We start from the raw sequence: 22,931 nt of genomic DNA, 5'->3' as shown, positions 1-22,931 counted from the left end.
TGGAGTCCTGATCTTTCCTGAGTTGGAAACCCTTTGAGCCTGGGGCTCTTGACAACACTTATTATCATCATCTTAGTTCCGACCAATGTGATAAAATACTGTATGATGCCCACGTTGAACCTGATGTTTTGTCCAAATCCCAAAATACTAATTATGTCCTTTGTTTTTCGATTTCTTCAGATACAATAATGAAAGAAAACAGGACCAACTGTGGTCCATAACCCTGGATGTTTGCTGCTCCCACAACATAAAGTCACCATGGATAAATCCCTGGCAGAGTTAAATAAACCTGGCTCCCGCTCAACATCCTCGCTGCCACCTGAACCAGTGGACATCATTCGCAGCAAGTCCTGCTTCCGCAGAGTCCGGCTGAATGTTGGGGGTCTCCCACATGAAGTCTTGTGGCGAACACTGGACAGACTTCCACGAACACGTTTGGGAAAGCTAAGAGACTGCAGCACCCATGAATCTCTGATGGAAGTGTGTGATGACTACAACCTTGAAGAGAACGAGTACTTTTTCGACCGACATCCGGGGGCGTTCACATCAATTCTGAACTTCTACCGCACGGGCAAGCTGCACATGATGGAAGAAATGTGCGCACTGTCGTTTAGTCAAGAGCTCGACTACTGGGGCATTGATGAGATCTACCTGGAGTCGTGTTGCCAGGCCAGGTACCACCAGAAAAAGGAGCAAATGAATGAGGAGCTCAAAAGAGAGGCAGACAATTTAAAAGACAGAGAGGGAGAAGAATTTGACAACACCTGCTGTGCTGAAAAACGAAAGAAACTTTGGGACCTCTTGGAAAAGCCCAGTTCATCGGTTGCAGCAAAGGTAATTGTCACTGGATCTTAGGTGAAAGAGAAGAGTGTGTGATTGGTTGGCACCATCTCCTACTAATGTGATGATGATTCCTCCAGGTGTGCACACAAAGACACGCAGACACATATAAAGTTTATATTGTTTTAATTCTTTAGTCCTACAAAGCATTAGCTTGCTAACACACTAAACTAATATGTTGAGCATGGCTGGCATTATACCTGACATTAGCATGTCAGATTAGATTAGATTAGATTAATGTATTGCAGTTAGCATTGAACCACAGTGAAATACACTATTGGTCAAATAGTTATACAAAAACTGTTCTAAAGAACATGTTTTGAAGGAGATTATAGATTTTATAACAGCTGATTGATCAGAAAGACAGTGTAGACACTGTTAATGTTGTAAATGACGATAGCAGCTGGAAACAACTTAAAGTGATATTTACATAAACATATCATCAGCAAACATTGGTTCTGTCTTCTAACTGCATGCTGTGTTTGCTAATGCAATTTTATTAATTTAAAGGGATAACTGATCATCAGAAACCCCTTTTGCAATCATGTTAGGACAGCTGAAGCATCTTTTCATGATAAACATGGTAATTCCTATGTGTATATTCCTATATGTACTAGACTGGTAGTGTACACTGTATACAGCACAAATAGTGGATGAGTGGAATAAGAATGAAGGATGTAACATGAGTACAGTATACAGCAGTGTATTGTGAGTATCTCTGCATCAAGGTACAGCGTCACAGAGATGCTGAAATGGTGTAGACTCAGTTTGACATATAGAAAGGCTGTATACATGTTGATATATGATATGTAGTTTATCTCCTAATATAAGTGTCTTTGTATGTTCGGGTCATCTTAAAGTAAACTAACATTGCAGTGTCTGGTTGTAATTTCTAAACCATTTTATAAATAGGACCACTGTGTGGAAATAGCATGCAACAGAGCATAGGTAACTTCCATTATTGCCAAAGGGAACAAAGGACATAAATGTAAGGTTTGCAGTGAAAATGAACTCTGGAACGTTTAGAGCCACTAACACATTATAAAGGATGTTCACAGTTGCTCAAAGTGGGTCAGTCAGGGCACCTTAATGTGTTGCACTTTTGCTATTTACTAATATTGTGATTGTTCCAAGCTTGGAACACAAAGTAAAGGAAGGAAATGATAAAAAACAACCAGCGGAGGTTACTTATCCATGTGGGATATGGGCTATTATCTTCCATTATCATTGTTCAACAACCAAAAAAGCACGCATTAACAGTTAGATGAGTTTGGTGGCAAGGAAAATGCATCACTATTAACAATGTTTAAAGCACGACACAAGGCTCATTATCTTCCTCCAGTCTAATACTCTATTTACACAGGTCCTTTGCTTTTTCGTTAGCTTGTTTTTGAGAATGTAAACGTCTGTCTGCTCTTCATCCCTACTGTACACTTTGTCCGACCCCACCCTGACCCAGTTGAATCTGAGATATTCTGCAGGAGGCTGGACTATTGAATTAGATGTTTGTACACATTAATAACAAACCAGAAATGCTTCCAGATGTGATCATTTGGATAATTTACTGCTTGAGAGAATCACTTTTTGATCAGTAGACGATGGTTGTGACATGTGATTACTGCAGATATTGTAATAAGCAAGAAACCAATTATTAGTAAGAGCAAAAGAGGAAGGTAAAAGAGAGGTGATAGCTGAGCATGTGTGTGTGTGTGTGTGTGTGTGTGTGTGTGTGTGTGTGTGTGTGTGTGTGTGTGTGTGTGTGTGTGTGATTGTGTGGTAATATTATGCACTTTTTGGCTGCATGACCATGTCAACTGTATGTTGTTTGTAACAACCATGCATTGAATGCCCCCAGACATAATTAGATGTTGAGGTCCTCACCCTGCTGCACATTATTTCCTTATCTGAAGGCCATGTTTGCTGACTTCAATCAGGTGTGCTCACCTTTAGTGGGAGCGGAAAGACGGCCTCGGAAAGCCTTTTCAGGGAGCCACACCTGCAACTGCAGCCTGGGAGACCGCAACAGCGTTAAACATTAGCAGCCTTTGATCGCACTCTTCTACGTTGGATTAGAGGGATCAAAGAGGGCGCTCTGTCTTTCCAACACTGTTTTAAAGCGAGCGCCGTAACTTGTTTGGCTCGCAGCAATCATTGTATGTGAAATGGAAATGGAACTATTAGCAGTTTCTGCTGGCTGATGCTGTTACGGTGAAGATTTGTGAGAAATGTCAGCGCTATCCCACAAACAGACTGAGATGAATGCAGCGAGTCTGTCAGTGAAATGTCTTCTTCATAGGAATCAAAGAGATGTAAAATCAATATTTATTGTGTTAGAGCTAAGAAAGTGCTGTAGCCTACAAAAGGGGGATGACCACTCCGACTCGACCATGGGTTGCTGTATCCATTACCGCACCCTGATATTTGCAGTTTATGAAAACAATGTATCAGTGGAGAACAGTTTTAAAGTGCTTAACCAAGATGGGCACTTTTGGCTTTAAATAATGACACAGCAAAGTACTTATGCATATTGTCTTCTGCAGATATACACCTTTCAAAAGCCACACAGTCAGTGCAGTGCTTACCAATAAAATAAAAAAAAGTATTCCTTCCAAACGTTGCTTTGTTTGGATTCATTATAAACCGATAGTGGAGGATGGTGTGCCAGAAAAAAGAGCGACCTCGACACAGCAAGAAGCAGAGTTTGTCAATTTCTAATTAGCTTAAAAGGACAATGTGAAACCACAGCCCAAACTAATAAAAGCTTTAATAGGGGTTGATGTATAGTCTTTTTTAATAGGCTGGAACAATCTGTGGACTTGTCAAGTGGCCTAGCGTTGACCACAGACTGTCCCCGTGTTGGCTCATCAGCTGTGCTCTCCTGTTGTGGGTCAGCCATGGTAATGTATGTGCAACAGCGCATAAACAGATGGTGAATGGTAGAGATGAGCACAAAACAAATCGTTACCAAGCAACAAAAGTACAATTTTATCATCATTGAAGGAGTGGGTACTGAACATTAGAGTAGGTCTATTTGTGTTTCTATGTGTCTCTGTTTGTGTGTGTGTGTGTGTGTGTGTGTGTGTGTGTGTGTGTGTGTGATCACACTTCTGCTTTGTGCCTGGATTTTATGTCTATGCAAAATAACACAAGAAGGAGAGTAGAAGCTACAGTATTTTTCAAGATGTTCGTGGAGAAAGCTGATGTTGCTGCCTGTGTTCTTTCTGCCCTGTTGTCCTTCCTGTCTCTTTTTCACCTCACTAGCTCGTATCTCTGCTCCCTTCCTCCCCTTCTTCAGGCTCCTCCACTATACCTCAGACTAAATGTCAGAGAAATGTCACATTAATTATTCTCCAGGAGACTCTATGCCCAATTTGAAGCTTCCCTCTCTCTGTTTACATTGCTCTCTAAGCCACGGCATTGTCCGTCTCACTCTCTCAAATCAAATTTGCGTCACAAGAAAATGAGATTGTGTCTGACCGCTCGCAAAGCAGCATCTAACAGTCTGATTAGCACCAAGAAAAACCTTTTCACTTGCAGGAGCATTTATGTAATGTTGCCATAGATTTGAGTAGTCTCATTCATAATGCTAGAACTGTCAGACGTTAGAATAACATGTTGAGAATACTTGACAAAAAAAACTTCAAAATATCAAACCATCAAAATAATCCTTACTTATACATCTACAAACAAAGTTTTTGATTCAACGCCAAATCCCAGCAAAAGTCATCTCAAGGCACTTTAGAGTGTAAAGTTTAAGATCTTAGAAAGTATAATTGTATACAGAATGATATGAAAAACCCAACAACAATCTACAGGGTGGGTGGCCATCTGCCTCGACCGGTTGGGGTGAGTGGAGAAAGGAGAAAGAAAAGAACAGCAGGCAACAAAAATAACAACAATGGCAGCAAAAACACTGGGCAGGTCGTAGGGGCCAGTAACTGAACTCTGGAGATATACAACTCTTGGGCCGAGGAAACCTGCAGAGGAGAACAGAGAGAGAGGAGGCGACAGAGAGGAGGAAGCACAACTACGGGAGAGAGAAAAGACAAAGTTAATGACATGCAATGATAGCATTTGAATGGATAGACGAGAGGTTAGGAGGGAAGATGAGCTTAGTGTATCAGTAGAGGTCCCCCAGCAGACTAATCTATAGCAGCATAACTAAGAGATGGTTCAGAGTCACCTAAGCCAATTCCAACTATAAGCATTATAAAAAAGGAAAGTTTTAAGTCTAGTCTTAAATGTGGAGAGGGTGTCTGCCTCCAGAACCTGAACTGGGAGCTGGTTCCACAGGAGAGGAGCTTGATCGCTAAAGGCTCTGCCTCCCATTCTACATTTGAAAACTCTAGGAACTGCAAGTAGACCTGCAGTCTGAGAACGGAGAGTTGTGCTGGGAAAATATGGAACAATGAGGTCTTTAAGATAAGATGGAGCCTGATTATAAAGTGCTTTATATGTGAGGAGAAGTGTTTTAAACTCTATGCTGGATTTTACAGGGAGCCAATGGAGAGAAGCTAATGTAGGAGAAATATGATCTCTCTTGCTGATCCCAGTCAGAACTCTGTCTGCAGCCTTTTGGATTAACTAGAGGCTTTTTAAGGAGTTATTGGGACATCCTATTATTAGGGTTATAATAAAATGTAAGTAGACATCTGTTGACTAATTATTAGAATACTAGTGTATACGTTTTTACACTTCTGAGCAGAATTTGTTTGAGAATCTTAACTAATTATAGGAGCACTGGTCAAAATGTTTCCTTCTTCCCACACATCCATTTCAGGAGGTTTTAGAGTCATCCGTCCTGACTGTGAATAATCAAATTTGAGACAGTTTTCACTGAGATTTGCATTGATTCTTAATGAAGACATGGATTTAGTATCCACATGGGTTTGGCTTCAGACAATTTACAAATAAAACCAAAGCTAAAAATGAATGTTGCTGTCACGTTTGTCCTGCATGCAGCCAAACATGGAGAATTACCAATTTCTGCTGTCAGTGGGTATTGTGCATCACATGGCAGCCAACAAATTTCAATTATGCTGCTCTCATGTCATACTTAAGATGACATATAAATGCTGTTTGGATATATTCCTACTCGTAAATGAGTCTGCAGCTGGATCCAAGCAGACTAGAATCTATGATTTCGGACAGCTGTAAAGACACAGCCTGTAAAATGGATGATGATGTATATGAATCCTGTAAAACTGAGTCTAGAATGCAGTGCAGTGAGCGAACATTGTCCAAATCCAAACTGTATAAAGGTGCTAGGCAGCTGCCTGATTTGGGAAATAGGCATTTTGAGGTCACCTTGAAAAGGGTTCAGCCTTTATGAATTAATACATTTTCTCCACTGGGGTCTAAGGTTTAAAAATATCTACAAAATAATTTCATGACAATTCAGCCAAGAGTCAAAAAGCCGTCTTGCTCCAAAAAGACCAACTGAAAAATCCATGTGAAATACATCACCATCTTAAACAGCGATGATCCTATCAACTGTGCATTTTTTTTTGTTAAAAAATAGTGATCTGATTGTGAATTTTAGACACTTGAATACTGATTATACACAATATTAAATAACTTTGCAATAGGACAGCACAGTAAAAACCAATATCTGCCTATAACAAATACAGTATATAGTATATATGTCATCCACAAACTACCAGCACATTTGTATATTCATACACAGAGTATAAAGTATATTTCCTATTTCTAAATAAAGAGCACCTTCAGAGCACACTGATGAATAATTTAGCTTCTTTGTCAAATATGTTAGCATCCAACATTTAAGTTATTGGAGATAGTGCTTGTGTAGTGCTGCTGAAGTTGCTGCTACTCTATTGTGAACACCATAGGTTCAATATGCATCAGTAAAGTGTGTTCAAATGTTAAAAAGTCCACAGAGAAGGGGAGCGCTAGCACAGCGAGTCTCTCAGGTAACTCTCTGACAAGACGCCACGGCGAGACCATGTGAAAGTGAAGCCACAAATTAGTGCTTGATAGGGGATTAAGGAGAAATAACATATCACGGTTTCTCTGGTTATTTGTTCATGTTGTCTGGTATTGTGCAGTGCAGAGATATGAGCTGGCATCATGTGTACTCAGAGATTGAGTGCATCAGTGATTGTTTTCATGCCGGCTGCTCTCTCTGCCTGTCATACTGTCTTCTCATCAACAGCACTGTCTCTTTTAACCTGCCCTGAAGTCAGATTCAAAGCAGCTAGAAAACTATGAAGGTTGAGGTTGAAATGAAGTCAAAACTGTAAACGATGTTTGCTCTATATTTAGCTTTTAGCATGCTTATACATTTATGGACATGGGAGAAAAGGGGGATTGATTAATCAGTCTCTCCTGTGACTTTGTTGTAACTATCAAGAGAACACGATCAACATACTGCACACACACACTCTCACACACACACACACCTATAGAGTACACAGTTGCTAATGCAGTGAAACTTTATCCCTGGAGTTTATTATTGATTCTTATGATGATGTAAAATGTTTAAATATACCTCACTACCTCTATTTCCTCTTTTTCCAGCCTACTCTCCACACACAATCAGCGTCACTACTTCGACAGAATGAAAGCCTCAGGAGATTAAGGCTGACATTCACAGTACAACCTTATTTAGATTAATGGTGTAGTAATTAATGGTGCTACTTACGTTACCACTATGTCAAACATGAATTGTGACAATGAGATAACTAATGGAGCCTACAAACCTGTACATTCATAGACCAGAGGGCTGAAGTCTTGAGTGATAGCAGTAAGTCTTTCTGTTAGAAATTCTACTCTATATATTTGACTTTTGACATTTGAAACTAAACAAAGTCCAAAGTCAACTTTGCAGCAGTGTCAATTAACTAAATCATGACTTCACACTCACATTTTTTATATATGTGTCTTAGAACAAATGCAACTAAGAAAACTCTCACTAGAGTGCAGATGTCCACTAAGGCCTGTTAATCCTTCCATTTGGCTGTAACTGTCACAGTTAACAGTCTGCTGGGTAAATTATGTAATATTTGCAGAAGTTTAGCCTGATGGTAACAGTGTGCGAAAGGTAATTAGATTGTCAGTTTAATTAGGTTTCTGCTGGGAGAGTGGTTGTGTGTCACAAACTGTTTGTTTGAGGTCAAGAGACACTCTAATTATAAAGTTTATTATTTGGGAGAGAGGGTAGGTCAGAGGGCTCTCCAAAATCTTTTTTTTTTTTCTTATGAGATGGATTAATAATCATGCAAAATCATTTATATATAAACAAACAAACAAATGATGGAAGTGAGGTGATTACATAACCACCTTGGTAATAATCACGAAACACGAGAGTGCAGGCTACATGACCAAGAGGATTACGATAATCATTTGTACAAAGTTCTTACATTATTACAATGATATTTATTGTTGTAATAGGTTAATATTCGACAGAGGTGTGAGGGACAGTTTGGGGCTATTCAGTAGCTGTTTTAACGTTGTGCTTCATTCTTTAATGCTCATTCACTGTTAACGCACATAGGTCTGATTCTCTAGTGGTTGAGTCGTGTTCCTGAGTATTTTACAAGCCATGTCATGCATTTTGTAGTGGATGGCTCCGGATTTGTAGTGTCATCTCAGCCTCTCAGGCTTGCACTGGGGCACAGCCATGGCATGTTTCACTGCTGCAGAATAGGTTTAGTAAAGATAGTCTGCTTGCTATTTATTGTTGCAGTAGATCTGTTCTGTATGTTTGGTGGCTGTAATTCAGTGGTCGTCAGAGAAACATTACTTTAGTTCATTCAAAGTCGCTGCACAGATCTGTTGCAAAGACAGCTTGAACAAAAATGTATTACATATCCTTAAATGTATTTTGTCCCTGATAAACAGAATAAAATCTGATCTGCGTAGAAAAGGCTTTGAGATTGTGAAGTGGATGGTGAGACGTGGTCAAGAATCGTGCTTTGCTTCTACAAAGCTTGACAGCTCTTTTGTTCATTCATGTTGCAGTTGAGCTGTTACGTGAGCGCTGAGACACTGAAACATCACTGTCCCGAAAAAAAGAGATGCCTGAGGAGCAAGATACTCTGAAACAAAAAAGTTTAAAAAAAATATATAATAAAAAATAAATAAAAATCCCGAGTTAGACCAAGATGTCTGAAGAGTTGGACACATAAACATAAAAGAGTAAAAGATTTTTTAATGACTGTTAAACATAAAGGTTGAACACAACTCTCACTTGACTTCTGACCTCTGGAGAAAATCCTTTAGTAATAATTTCATAAGGGCTTTAAGCCATTTAAGTTTGTGATTGCCTTCAGACTAGATAATATTTTAAAGAACATGTGGGACACAATCATCCACGAGTCCAGGGGCTAAAAAAAAACCAAAAAAAAAAAAAAAAAGCATCTGCTTAATATTTAGTTTCAGCTGTGCAGCACTGCGGCAACACAGATCTTTTAAGTTAATTGTCATCAAGAGGTGTCTCAAAAGACATATGTTTTGCAACAAAGCCATTTTGGGAGACAGCGCCCTTTTTTTGTTCGTAGGTACATGCATAGTTAAAATGATCATGCAATATTTAGCTTTGTTTTTTTTTTAAGTAGTGCATTCCAATGTCTTGGGTGAATTGTGTGCAGAGCAAACTGTATTGTAAGAAGAAACAACACTGTAAAAGCAGTGAAGACAAATACATAATGTGCTTAATGTTCTTTACTCTATGATAAAAGGGGTTCTTAGAAGAGTAGTGATCAACCAGCAGAAAGTGTAAAGTGTTGGGCCTCCACATTCTTCCAGAATAGCTTTAATATGACTTGGACGTATCACTTTACATCTTTACAACTTTACTGAATAGATAGATTTACTATAAAGATATTCTCCCATTCTGTAATTTGATGATGGTGGCGGAGAGACCCCTTCCTTGGGGTTGACTGTAAATGTCATAACAAATGATTCATATTTGAATATTTATAAAACCTCTCAGATGCTATTTTTGTCCTGTATGGCTGCATCCGAAGTTATGTTTCATTTAATTTATAACGATTACTAATTAACCACCAATCTGCTTATTTTGTTAAAAACACGCTAATTTAAGTCTTATGGTTAAGTGACATGTCCGCTGTCACTCACACACTCAGATACAACTATGCCCTTCAAGTTTCTGAGTGAATGATTAATATTAAAACTCTGTGACAGGTTCCAAACCAGTCCTAACCCGAAAGAAGAGTGTTGTCACAACTGCTAAATCATACATGAAATCGTGATGTAGTATACGTGACGCTAAGCAAAACTGAAGAGTTGGAAAACTCTGAGCACCAGTTCAACAACTATCCAAACTAAAAGTTTTGTTGATTTCACTACTCTGGAAAGTTACCAGTAGTTTTCTCCTCGTTCTCTGTGATTGTGATGTAAATGTTAAACGTTAAGTGCGATGATACAGGGCACAATCAGCAAGATATTCAAACATGTTAATGCTTTGTTTTCAGTGTTATCATCAATTTGAAAGCAAAAGTCTAATACATTTTAATCTCAATCATAATTTCTTTAAGTTTTAATCATAACATTACAATAAAGATTCTGTATATACCGTGAGTGAGAAACCCGCCCGTGCAGTAAACAAGACTTCACATCCGGACATGTCGTGATTCAGTGGGTAGAGGTACACACCACATGGATCTGACATGAGATCTTTGTCACATCATTTCCCATATTCTCCATTACACACTGCACTGTTCAGTGAACTAGAAAATAACCACGTCAGTCAGTCAGTTCATGTGGAATACATTTATTTTTTGCGAACAGCGCACAGAGTATGTACTCCGACCTGTATTCACCACAAGCTTACACCAAGCTCGGTACATTAGATGCAGGGAGCGCCAACAGTAAACGTTCCATCCAGATCATGAATTATATGGAGATAAGTTGCATCAATGTTACAGTTAAATGTGCAAATAAGCAGTAAAACGGGAGTACAGCAGAACAGAACAGTGGACAGGGCAGCCATTAAATACACACAATATACTGTGTATTAGACCACCTAGCAAAGGGTGCGTATACTGTATATATATACTGGAGGCTGCATCACTTACAGCACCTGAACTAGGCTTTACTCCATTAATAATATTAAGTATAATGTCATAATTCCTGCTGGCAATCAGATGGGCATGTATGTATTTATCATACTATTTTATGTAATGCAACACAACCCACTTAAGGCTTCTGCAAGTCCTGCAGAGAGGCTCCTACTACCAACACTGTGCTACAGTATGTGACCTCCTGCAGACCACAACCAATCGTCAGTCCCCAAATGAGTGCACTGAAATATTCTGTTCTATAATCAGAGCTCATACAGTAGGTCTAGAAGCTGCCCCAGTTGTCGTACTGTAGCTGTTCCAGCTTTCCTCATTGGTGGACTTCACTTCGCTGTGCAGGTTGTGTAGAAGGGTGAATGAATGACTTTGGGGAAAGCATGAAGGCCAGAGGCAGAAATAGAACCCACTAAGGTGACGGAGAAGCATTCATCAAGCCAATGGCTGATTTTGAGAGTAGGGAGAGAGCACTTGACTACTGGTGCATGAGGCCTTTCACCTTGATGAGCACTTTCACCTGGCCTGGGACTACTTTCAGGTTACACACACAAACCACCTCATCACACGTTTCACACTACATCCTTTTATGTCTTTACTGTCACCGCAGCCGTAGACATGATAAGTGGTACAGCCATAGCTGTCTGCTCCAACATAATCTGCTAATTGGCTCCGTGGTCCAAGGATCCCTTCACACTACATTATTTTGCGGTGATTTCAGAAACTGCAAAAGTGATTCAGTTTTTGTTGCAGGCGTAATTAGAGTATTATTATGCTATCACGCAGCATCGTTTTTGAATGAATGAAGTGCTACATTTAGTGACAGGAAGCAAGTCACAAGGAGGTTGTTGGAGTGAATGACGGGTGTGTAATCCCAGTTAGATTCAGGCAAGAAGAATCACTTTGGTTTGGGGTTTAGAGAAATGTTTGTCCTCATGTTTGTTATTAAAGTTTTATTAAATATATATTTATTTGTCTCTATTAAGCCAGACCAAGACTTTGGTCTCCACAAGTGCTGGGAGTGCCTAAAACCAAAATTCCCTGTCCTGCTTTGTCCAAGCGTTTGAGCTTCACACTAAAACAGAGTAAAAAATCTTGTAGGCTGATTATTTAACTAACTGACTCTATAGTACTGTATAGTGCTATACAGAAACAATTACATTCAGTCTTTTGACAGACACTTTTGTACTGTTTCTTTATTTCCGTTTCACTTATTTCTACAACAATTGGAAATTTGAAATGATGCTGAGCAGGTGAGCAGAGAGATGCACGTAGCCACCAAGTGCTTAATGAAGCTGCCTTTTACAGGGTTTTTGTTTTAAAACACTTTGAACTAGAAACATTGCAAAGCCACCCAGAGACCCCCACTAATGTAGCAGGTGTACGTATCTTATAGTGAGCTTAAATATCTATCTACAGCTGATAAAAGCAGGAGTCTAAAGTCTACAGCCCAGTTGCTGGCTAGAATCGAAAAGCATCTTGTCTTCCTTTAAGGCCACTGTGGTGAACCTGCCATCGATTTTATAATAAACTTGATCTTGCTGTGTGATAGTGAAATGTGAAGCTTGGTGTAAAAGCAATAATAACTAAAAGGGAAGGGGCTTGTTGACGATTAATTATTGATTGTTAATTATTCATATCACATACATGCTGCAGTTATGCTACGCTGTGTTTTCACACACACTATGTTGCCTAGCAGGTGGTTACATCATTGTCAGGGGGGTTAGTGAAAGAGTTCTGGACCAATACAGCAGATGCGGTTTTAAGCACAAAAATCGTTTGCTTCTAGTTGTCCAATTATCACAACTTCAAGGATTTGGGTGTTAATCTGCATGTAGTTCTGAAAGGGATTAGCAGCACCTACACTGAATGGCTACTGATTCGAGCTCTCACAAAGTGTGAAATATGGCCCCAGTGTAATGTTATGCTTTGAGTAAGTACATCACATCTCTCCTGACTTCAGGATTAAGCGTATTCTTGCTTTGCGTCGCTCTGTGAATACAGGAATATCAGAGTACACGACATTCACATCTTTCTAGGTCATCCAGGTCTTGTCTTCGTTTCTGTGTTTCCGAATGTTTTTGTTCTCCTTCCATCTCTCACATTATTTTCCTTTCATTGCGATCGCTTAAATGGTTAAAAGTTCACTCTCACTATCGCCATGGCAACTGTTATTTGTGTGATGCCGAGACTTGCAGCTGCCTTCTATTCAGGCATCATTGTTGATTGACTGTGTGTGTGTGTGTGTGTGTGTGTGTGTGTGTGTGTCTTTCTCAGTCTTTGCGTTTCAAATCAATGTTTCGTTCATGTTTACATTTTCCTTCAGTGCTGCAGTCTGCAGAGTATACCGTGACGTTCTCTGATTTCTGTAATAAATAAACCATCATGGGCTGCAAGACATCAGACAAACTTGCCTTGTTATATTTTTGTCAACATGTGACACCATCACTAAGGACTATTATTAAACATTTATTGGATAGCAGAAACCGGTTAAGCCATCACACATATTGTTTTATCTCTATTGTTTTATTGTGTTTCTTCAGTCCAAAAAGTCTGAAGTTGTCTTTTATTTCCTTCCGATCCTTATAAATGCTGTGAGTTCAAATTCCCGATGAAAACAGCCTCCTTTGGTGCAGCAAATCAGACCCTATACTGTTTCTATTTATACAGCCACCATGGACCAGCAATAGTTTAAATATAGATGCTGAGTCTGGATTCTCTTCTTCATCTGAAATGCATGAATAATTGAGAGGGAGAGGAGATGAGGTGGGATTCATTCAAGAGATGGATGGTCCAAGCATAGATTTTCTACCTACATTAGTGGTTTGCTGAATGGGGTTGTGGTGCACTTTGTGCATGCAAGCACTGCATGAGTTGGGAAAAAGTTTGATGAAGGCCCCCAAAATGGCTTGTTTCACTCTTTCTTTCTGAACTCAAAGTACACAGTGTTTCACATGGCTAAGTGAGGAATTAAAGACATTAATATAATTAGTTATTTACACATAGAAAATGCAGATAGGATGGATATCAGTTGTTCATTTGAATACCACATTTAGTCTTAAAATTAAAATTTATTGAATATTACAAGTGCAGGATATGAGATGAAGCAATGTTAAAGACCCTGCAATGTAATTTAAATATAGATTCAGAGTGTATTATAAATTAAATTACTTATAAGTGAGTGGTCTCATCATACAATATTTATAGCCTGGACCTTTCAGGAAGAGTTGTCCATCAATAAGATCCACAAAGGGGTTAAAAGTGCAGCTGCCTCAACGTTAGAGAAGCAAGGTCATGATCATAGGTCATCAGTTTTATTCTGCAGGTTGAAATTGGCAGTAGCGCTTTGGAAGAGCCACAAAATACAACTTGGTGTCTTCATTTTGACAAGATGTGGAGGGTTAAGCTGAGCAAGGCTCTGCTGTTCAAAGTTACAAGCACAAGTGATGTAGGGTGGGTAGACTACAGCTGAGACACTGCAAATGTGTCTGTGAGTGTGTTTCAAGCTATCATGCTGGGGGAAATGTGGAAGTCACAGTCTCCTCCCGTCTCCATGGAAACCCCATCTCTTTCACAGGAAGAGAGGCAGAGCCCTTCTACATTCAGAATCAGGGGTGTGAATTATTCCACATTATTTAACACTCACAATATCACTTCTGTACTACTGACCACTGACGATAACATCCTGATGAAGATGAAGATCAGTAGCTTTGTTTTGGGATGTCTGTTAATTTAATGGAGTGATGTGATAGCAAACGCACAGCATCTGCACCTGAAGATCAAGTCTGACAGTTATTTATGAAGTAGCCTTTTTTCTTTTCAGATAATAATGCCTCATATTGCTTTGCTGTATGAAATGCAGCATGCGACCAGTATGAACCAACTGAACTGATGACCCATTAAGCATGTAACACACAGCACACACAACTTCAATGCAAATATTCTGACACAAATAAGAGAAAACCCCAGAGACAGAGCAGCACAGATGGTTCAAAGCTGGGTGAGCTTGGAATAAGGTACAAATCAGGGATAGAAGGAAGGAGAGAGGGAGGGTGGAGACAGAAAGAAGGAGACTCTGTCAGACTTGCTTTTCACAAGCAGGTCCACGTAGCCACCTCCTGTCGAGCTTCAAGGGGGTTGTCATGGTGACAGTGGCTAGCGGTTGAAGATGGGAGAGTGTAGCATGGTATCACTGTGGCCTTGGATGTAGCTCAGGGGATGCTGGGAAAGCAAGTGAGATAGTCAGGAGATGTTAGCGATAAAGAAAGACCTTGATTTACTCACCTGAAAACAGATCACAGCAACCCTTTACCAGAAAACTTTCTATGCCCATTCAGGTTTTAAATAGAAGTTTAAGTATTGCCTGTCTTTATTAGGTGGGTCTAATGTGTTTTCTTGTGTGAGCGCTGGGAGAGCTAACAGACAATGGTGTTAGGACTCTCAGGAAAAGGAGCCTCCACTACTGAAGTAAAACAGTGTGTCTGTTGCTCCCGTTGCTGCTAATGAGAAAGGTGCCAGCTGGAGCACAGGGAGTCTGGGAGTTCTTGAATTGTCACCTGGGATGACTCAATACGGTGTGAGAAAGCTCGAGCTGCACCTAACCAAGGGGGGCAAATCAAAATATACAAATAAATCAAGTACAGCCTAAATCAAATCTTCCTAACCCATCACTAAAAGTACAGAAACACCTCAAGTGAGCTGTGTAACTTTTAAAAGAAAAAAAATCATATGAATCTGAACTAAGTTCTGTTTCATTGCTTTATGACTTGTTCTACTACGACGTTACACTTTATCATTTACTATGTGGATGCTAAGTGAAAATTACTTCTCAATATGAAGCTGCAACAGTCTTTGTTTTTATACTAACTACAAAGCAAATGTAGTCTTCTAGAAGTCATTTGGTCTTTAAAACGAAAAAACAACATAAATAACAAGCAAGATAGTAAATAACAAAACAAATTAAGGACGATTAAAGATGTGCACAATATTACGCTCAAAAGACAAGGAAGTCTAAAACAATTTCTAGAGTTGAGAGCGTCATCACGCAGCTCCACCCAGTTTTATAGCCTCTAACCTTACTGTTCAGTTCAGTCTCACTGCACATTTCAACCATGTTTCCAGCTACAACAGGCAGCAGTAAACAGGCTCTGGTGAATCCATAGCATTATATCTGCCTAGCATTAAACTGCACTTAGAAAATGATCACTAGCTGGTGATACTTCCCTGTTGAATTTGTGTAGACAATTGAATACTGGATTTGTCGGCTGACCAAAAGCTGACTAATTGTGCACTATGTCCTTTGGAGAAATACTAAAAATAGATTTAAATTTAACAATTAGGATTGAAATGCGACATTAAAATATGACAAAGTTCACGTTCAAATAATAAGTCCTAAATGTCTCATTAATGTTTTTTAATGTGCTAAATGTGGCAGAATTGAGCTGTTCATTTGTCGATATTCCACTTTACATGGTTGCCCCATATACATCTAGCATACCCAGGAATAGCTTTATATGAATGAGTTACCCCCTCACTGAGTGTAGGTGCCTCTGGAGAGCTAAAACTGCTTTGATGTATGTACTGTGTATTGGCTATGGCCAATCAAAGAATTAGTCACTTCCTTCTTCAAAATGTGAATTCAGTTCCCTTCCACATGTAACTCAGAGAAGAATTTCACAGTCCATGATACAGCGCTGGTGTCACCTTGTGTGGAAGACAGGGACCTGTGTGGACTATTGTGTGTGCTGAGCCACATGACAATGTGCCATGGGAGACACAAACCAGTGTCATCTGGCTTTGTATAGAGTCAAAGTGGGATTTCCTGTCAATCTGCTCTCTCTCTCTCTTTCTCTCTCTCTCTCTTGCACACATGTTGTCTTTTCCTCTCCTGCAGTTATAAATATCTCCCTCCCTTCATCTTTTCTTCTCTTTATTAGGCCACCAAGGAGCATTCACTGGGAGTTTCACTCTCTTTTTTCTGCCCATATCATTTAGCTACAACAATAGAGTATTCATCACACAGGACTTGCAGGACATAAAGGATATAGTCTTGGGTGTGGCCACTATCAACATCAGGTTCATTATGTTTCCATTGAGGGTTGTAATTCTGTTGATGCCATTACAAGCACGTCTGGAGCTCCATTCAACCTGTGCTAGACATGTGTTTGTTTGTGATCTCCTTTGTGTGCAATGAAGGGTTGATCTCTAGTCTACGGTGCAATAGTTTGATGAACACCCCGAGAGACGAGCAGTGAACAAGAACGAGATGGGCACGAGGCAGTGTGAGAGAGCAATGCATGTTGTCTAGTGGCCAACAGGGACATAGTCCAGTGGGAAATGTGCAGGGTTTCCTGGAGAAACTTGACCTCGTAATCATATTGTTACACAGCAGCACCGATGTGACTTCACTAGAGACTTGTTTTATAGCATCCCAATCTATCGGCTGCTCTTTTTCGTCCTTCTCTGTCGTAGCTACACTCCAGCATGACTCCAAGTTTGAGGTTTATTAGCAGCATGTCTCAATTCTTGTTCTCATTCATTGCAATTCTGATGTGTCTGCGTGTTCTGTGAGGTCAGTGGACTAATACGTTCATACATCCATGAGGTGTCATTTGCTTTGTACTTTCTTTTTTTTTCAACTTTGTCATTTTCCATTCTTGACAGTGCAGCTTTTCTCCCCCTTTAGTTTCTGGCTGACCTCAGTTCCAGCACCTCTCTGCTTTTGAAGTGTTTGTTTCAAATAGATTTCCTCCAGGGCAGGAGGAGGGGAGGGGCACAGAGGAGGGAAAATAAACAGAGATGGTCATTATTCATGTCTGCCATGACGCTATGGCAACAGTGTCCTCCTGCTCTGATTGGTAGTAGATAAGGTAGCCTCTTTAGCTATTATGTTTACACCAAATTAATACACCATTGTCAGCAACGTCCTAACAACTGGTTGCTATTGGCCTATTTCTGCCTCTGTGCCTTAATTTCCTCTGGAGGATTCATAGGGAAACCCCACGTCATGTGATCTGTTTATTTACAGTGACTGCGTGTTTAACCAGTGGATCCAGTTCATGGGGTTAGTTTTGATTAATCTTAACAAAAGAAGGGAGGATTGAAACTTTGTGCACTGGTTTATGATTCTTATTAAATCACACCAAAATAATGTATTTCATATTCATCCAGGCTTATGATTACAAGAGTGTATTATGTTTAATACCTACAGTGCATTGTTATTCATTTTTAGAAGAAGATATTTTTACCAGCCCATGATTTTTTGCATCATTCAACATCCTAACCTCATTGTTGTGCTGTTTGGTCCTGTGTCAGGACTAATGCGCAGACTAATAGATCATGAGGTAATTCTGTCTTTGATCCAGGAACAGATGCTCTCCTTGTCACATAACCTTATCCGTGTTCACTGCATTACAGAAGGCAGAATGTCAGAGTATACATATGTTTATGATGAATTTACACAACATACACCTCCGGGAACATGCTCAGGACAGGCAGGAGCTCTTTTCTTATACCTCAGCACTAAGATTAAGAAGGAGCTGCTGAATTTGTGCCGTTCACCCAAGTTTGTGGAAAGCAGATTTTGAAACTTTCTTAAAACAATACTATTAACAGAGGGCATACAGGGGATGCTAGTGCCTGACACGGATATACATACTAATTTGAGTAATGAGAAGAAACATAATAATAGTACTAAACTCAAATCTCATGTAGTTGCATTAAACAAAAGTATATGAAATATAAAGTGTTCAATCATCCACTTGTCAACCGTTTTCAGACAAAGTTTCTTCATTAGTTTCTGAAATTTAGGTTGCATTGTGTGACTGTAATATTTCAGAAAACACATGTTTTCAGTTGCACAATTAAAATTCAGTTCACCTTCTTTGGGGTGTCAGGTATGATGTAAGTGCCAGTTACCTGTAAGAGAAGAGAGAGAAATATGATTTGCTTAAAGTGACTTTTAATCTCTGGCTTGACATCAATTGTGTTTCAGATTCTCACCTTTAAAGGTACACAACATTATTGTTATCAACTCTACAAATAACACTTTTAACATTCATACAATGCCCCGTATAATATTACAATCATTCTGGTTATTGTCAAGCATCTTTTATCTGTTGTACATGGAATTTCTGCTATATTACACGCAGGGTAGATAACATTTCTTCAGCTATTTCTTATCGTGTAGTCACTTCTTCAGATCAAACAAGCCCAAGAATAATATACTTCAAAGCAAATGCAGTGATTTTTTTTTTTTTTTTGTCTACACCATACAACAGTGGTTGAGAGAGGAGCTGTCATAAAGTGCTAAAAGAGGTGAAGTCTACCACCACGTACTTGTCTGTTGGTATGATTGCTGGAGTGTGGATGTGTGTGTGTGTGTGTGTGTGTGTGCGTGTGTGTGTGTGTGTGACAATAAGCAGGTTTTGACAGACTTCCCAGCTCTCTGTACTGTGCAGTGTGAATCAGGAGTCGTCTAGTGCAGTAGATTCTGGGGACATTCTGCTCCTACAGTATGTGATTATGTCTGTATTTATGTCATTGTGGAGTCACAGCACAGGTGGCAGGCAGTGAAACCTGCGTGAAATAGCACGAAGATAATGTTTTGTGACCCTGGTTTTTTGATCACAGACAAAGCCTGAAGCCTTCTCACCCTGCTGTTTCATCAACATTGAGCAGGGTCATTAGGTTGTGAAACTCGCAGTCTTGTCTTTTAGTAAATTCGTGCAAATTGCAGCTCAGAGGAAAGTTATCTTTCAGATCTAAAGTAAGAGAAAAACTCAGTTCGTTTCTATCTGACCTCTTCAGGTTTATGGAAGGTAGTTTGCTCATTGTAAATATAAGAAAGCCATACTAGCAGGATGGCTCTATAAATGGCAGTGCCAGTTTGATGGGCAGTTCTTTGGTCCAGATTGACATATCTGAAAAGGTTTTGGATTGCCTTAAAAGATTTGTACAGAAATCTTAAGTATGCTCCCCAGAGTATAAATCATAGTGACATTAGCGATCTCTTGACATTTCATGAGGTTCCACCAAGAAAATAAAATATCGATCAAGGGTGTAGTAGAAGTAAAGGTAACAAGGTTTAAGGGAACTGGTGGAAAAATCATTTTCTCTTTACCAAGCTACCCTCCGAGGTTTGACCAAGGGGTCCTGATCACTCTTTTATGGATTTCCATGACATTTGGTACAAACAATAATACTACATTAAATTATAGTAGCTCTCCTCGATCTCAGGTCAGACTTTTAAATTGTAGATTCTTTGGCTTTAGACTGAATACATAAAAAAATTTAATGTAAATCTAACTTGATTCACATTAGACCCAGCTACACTTTGTGCTAAATTTAGCATGGAACATGCTGAACTATGCTTATGAATGTAGCAAATATTATTCCCTCTTAACATTAGCATGTATGTGTTGATTTCATTACATTACTGTGACCATAGTATACTATAATATTTTAGACAAGACATTGCCCAAGTTCAATATACTAATCTGGGTTGCTTTTGCTTTGGTTTGTTGGTTGCTAAACATCATTTTCCATTCAAGCACACTCACTCATGTGGATAAGCCAGATAAGTGAGTCATGAATAAATAAGTGTCTAAGACAATCCAATTCTTTAGCTCTCAGCTAATCACACACTTAGTCAGGCATTTATTATAGGCTTGTTTAGACTCTGTGGTTATTGAAATTCACTTACTGTCAGCACCTTCAAATTGTAATCAAACCCTTTGACAAATACACTGGTTGGGCATTCATTTTATTTAGTTTAGGTGTAAATGACTCAGCTGTATAAGAAATGTGTGCTTAAACATATCTGTTTATGTAATTCTCTGATCCTGCAATCCTTACTCATGTTACCTTTATGAATTTCTCTTCCAGATTTTGGCCATCATCTCCATCCTCTTCATTGTGTTATCCACCATTGCCTTGTCTCTGAACACCCTTCCAGAGTTGCAGGACACAGATGAGTTTGGCCAGTCCACAGACAACCCACAACTTGCCCATGTGGAAGCCGTGTGTATTGCCTGGTTTACCATGGAGTATCTGCTTCGTTTTCTCTCCTCCCCCAACAAGTGGAAGTTCTTTAAGGGTCCTCTAAATGTCATTGACCTATTGGCCATCCTGCCCTACTATGTCACCATCTTCCTGACAGAATCCAACAAGAGTGTGCTGCAATTTCAGAACGTCCGCCGCGTGGTCCAGATTTTTCGAATCATGCGTATCCTGCGTATTCTGAAGCTGGCACGTCACTCCACAGGTCTTCAGTCTCTGGGCTTCACCTTGAGAAGGAGTTACAATGAGCTAGGCTTGCTCATCCTTTTCCTAGCCATGGGTATCATGATCTTCTCCAGTCTGGTTTTTTTCGCTGAGAAGGATGAGGAGGATACAAAATTTAAAAGCATTCCAGCTTCTTTCTGGTGGGCTACTATTACCATGACCACAGTAGGATATGGAGATATTTACCCAAAAACTTTGCTGGGAAAGATTGTGGGGGGGTTGTGTTGCATAGCAGGAGTACTTGTGATTGCTCTACCTATTCCTATTATTGTAAATAACTTTTCAGAATTCTACAAGGAGCAGAAGAGACAAGAAAAAGCACTTAAACGAAGAGAGGCTCTTGAGAGGGCAAAGAGAAATGGCAGCATTGTCTCAATGAACTTGAAAGAGGCTTTTGCTCGTAGTGCAGAACTGATGGATGTAGTGATAGAGAAGAGCGAGAGGCCTCATGACAACCATCTCTCTCCAAGTCGTTGGAAATGGACTCCCAAGAGGGCTGCGTCAGAGACGAGTTCGAACCGCTCATTCAACACCCATGAGTTAGGCTCTCCCAACAAGGTTCGAGCCACCAGTCCTCAGAGGCTAAATGTTCAGAAGCTAGAAGAGATGTACAACCAGATGGCAAAGACACAATCCCAACCTAACCTTAATGCTAAAGACAGAGGCTCCAGAGTTGGCAAACAGAGAGATGAGATAGAGTTAGGGGCCATCCAAGATCACGGGCCAACAGTGCTAGGTGCCAGAGAAGGAGTAGGGGATATGAAAAGCTTATCCAGCATTGATAGCTACATCAGTTGTGCAACAGACTTTCAAGAGAATCCACGCTTCCCCCATAGTCCTGCAATTGACCTTGGACTTCAAGAAAGCAACCAGTTCTCCCACAGTCCAGCCACAGCCTTGTCCCAGCATTCAAGTGCAAAAGCAGGCCAACAAAGCACTGGGGAGCACAAGCCGATGCTGACTCCTGTGTCTGTCACAAAGCCCTCATGCTCAGAGAACACAAGAAAATTCTTCTTTTCTGGCAGCTCCTCAAAAAGCCTTATCCCCAAGAGAGGTTGTCGCAGTGAGGGGGAGTCAGGACTGTCCCCCCTGTCAGATAGCTCAGTTGTATCAGATCATTCTCTGCTAAGCCCTGAAACTTCTGTCTACACCACTGCCAGCAGTAGGACCCCGCCAAAGTCCCCAGAGAGCACTGCCCTGGCCTCAACTGTTTTCACCTTCCATGACTCCTCCATCAGCAAATATATTGATGCAGATACTGATGATGATGAGCACCTCCGCGACATCTCTGACACAAGTCCCTCAGAGCGTTTGTTGGCTGGTTTAAGCCCAAAACGCAGCATCAACATCAATTACCAGAGGGGCACCAACCATTTAGAAGCAGCCCAGAAAATGCTAGGCCAGAACTGTCTGTTCCCCGTTGAAGGGATTCGTGGGGTAACTCATGAAAATCACGTAGGACCTGAGATGCTACGTAGACCAAAGGTTGAGAGGGGGCGTCGAAATACTTCGGATAAAAACCTCTGAGGTACAAGCAGAAACTAACAGGAAGATTGAGAGTGTTTGTGATAGAGACATTATACAAACTAAAAACACTCGAGGGACAACGGGAGAGGGAGAGAAGAAGGTGAGGGTCTCACTGAAACATTTCATAAATTACCTGAGCATGCCACTGGGCAACAAGCTCTTTGTGACCATGTGTGGTAAATACTCTGGGAGAAAAACATTTCTAACTTGGAGAATGTCACT

General features: G+C 40.1%; 1 protein-coding gene across 1 annotated transcript; it reads left to right on the top strand.

The window, feature by feature from the left end:
• The first annotated feature begins 240 nt into the window (after positions 1 to 240).
• kcnb1 (potassium voltage-gated channel, Shab-related subfamily, member 1) lies at positions 241 to 22,709 on the top strand. Its single transcript, XM_026349011.1, has 2 exons — positions 241 to 834; positions 20,784 to 22,709. Exons 1-2 carry the CDS (start codon positions 259 to 261, stop codon positions 22,707 to 22,709), a joined length of 2,502 nt encoding a protein of 833 aa, XP_026204796.1. The 5' UTR covers positions 241 to 258.
• The last annotated feature ends 222 nt before the right edge of the window (positions 22,710 to 22,931 follow it).

The sequence above is a fragment of the Anabas testudineus genome, chromosome 5 (genome assembly GCF_900324465.2).
Source record: "Anabas testudineus chromosome 5, fAnaTes1.2, whole genome shotgun sequence".
In the NCBI taxonomy this organism is placed as follows: Eukaryota; Metazoa; Chordata; class Actinopteri; order Anabantiformes; family Anabantidae; genus Anabas; species Anabas testudineus.
The sequence above is the reverse complement of the archived record's forward strand: the minus strand, read 5'-3'. Positions and strand labels throughout refer to the sequence as shown.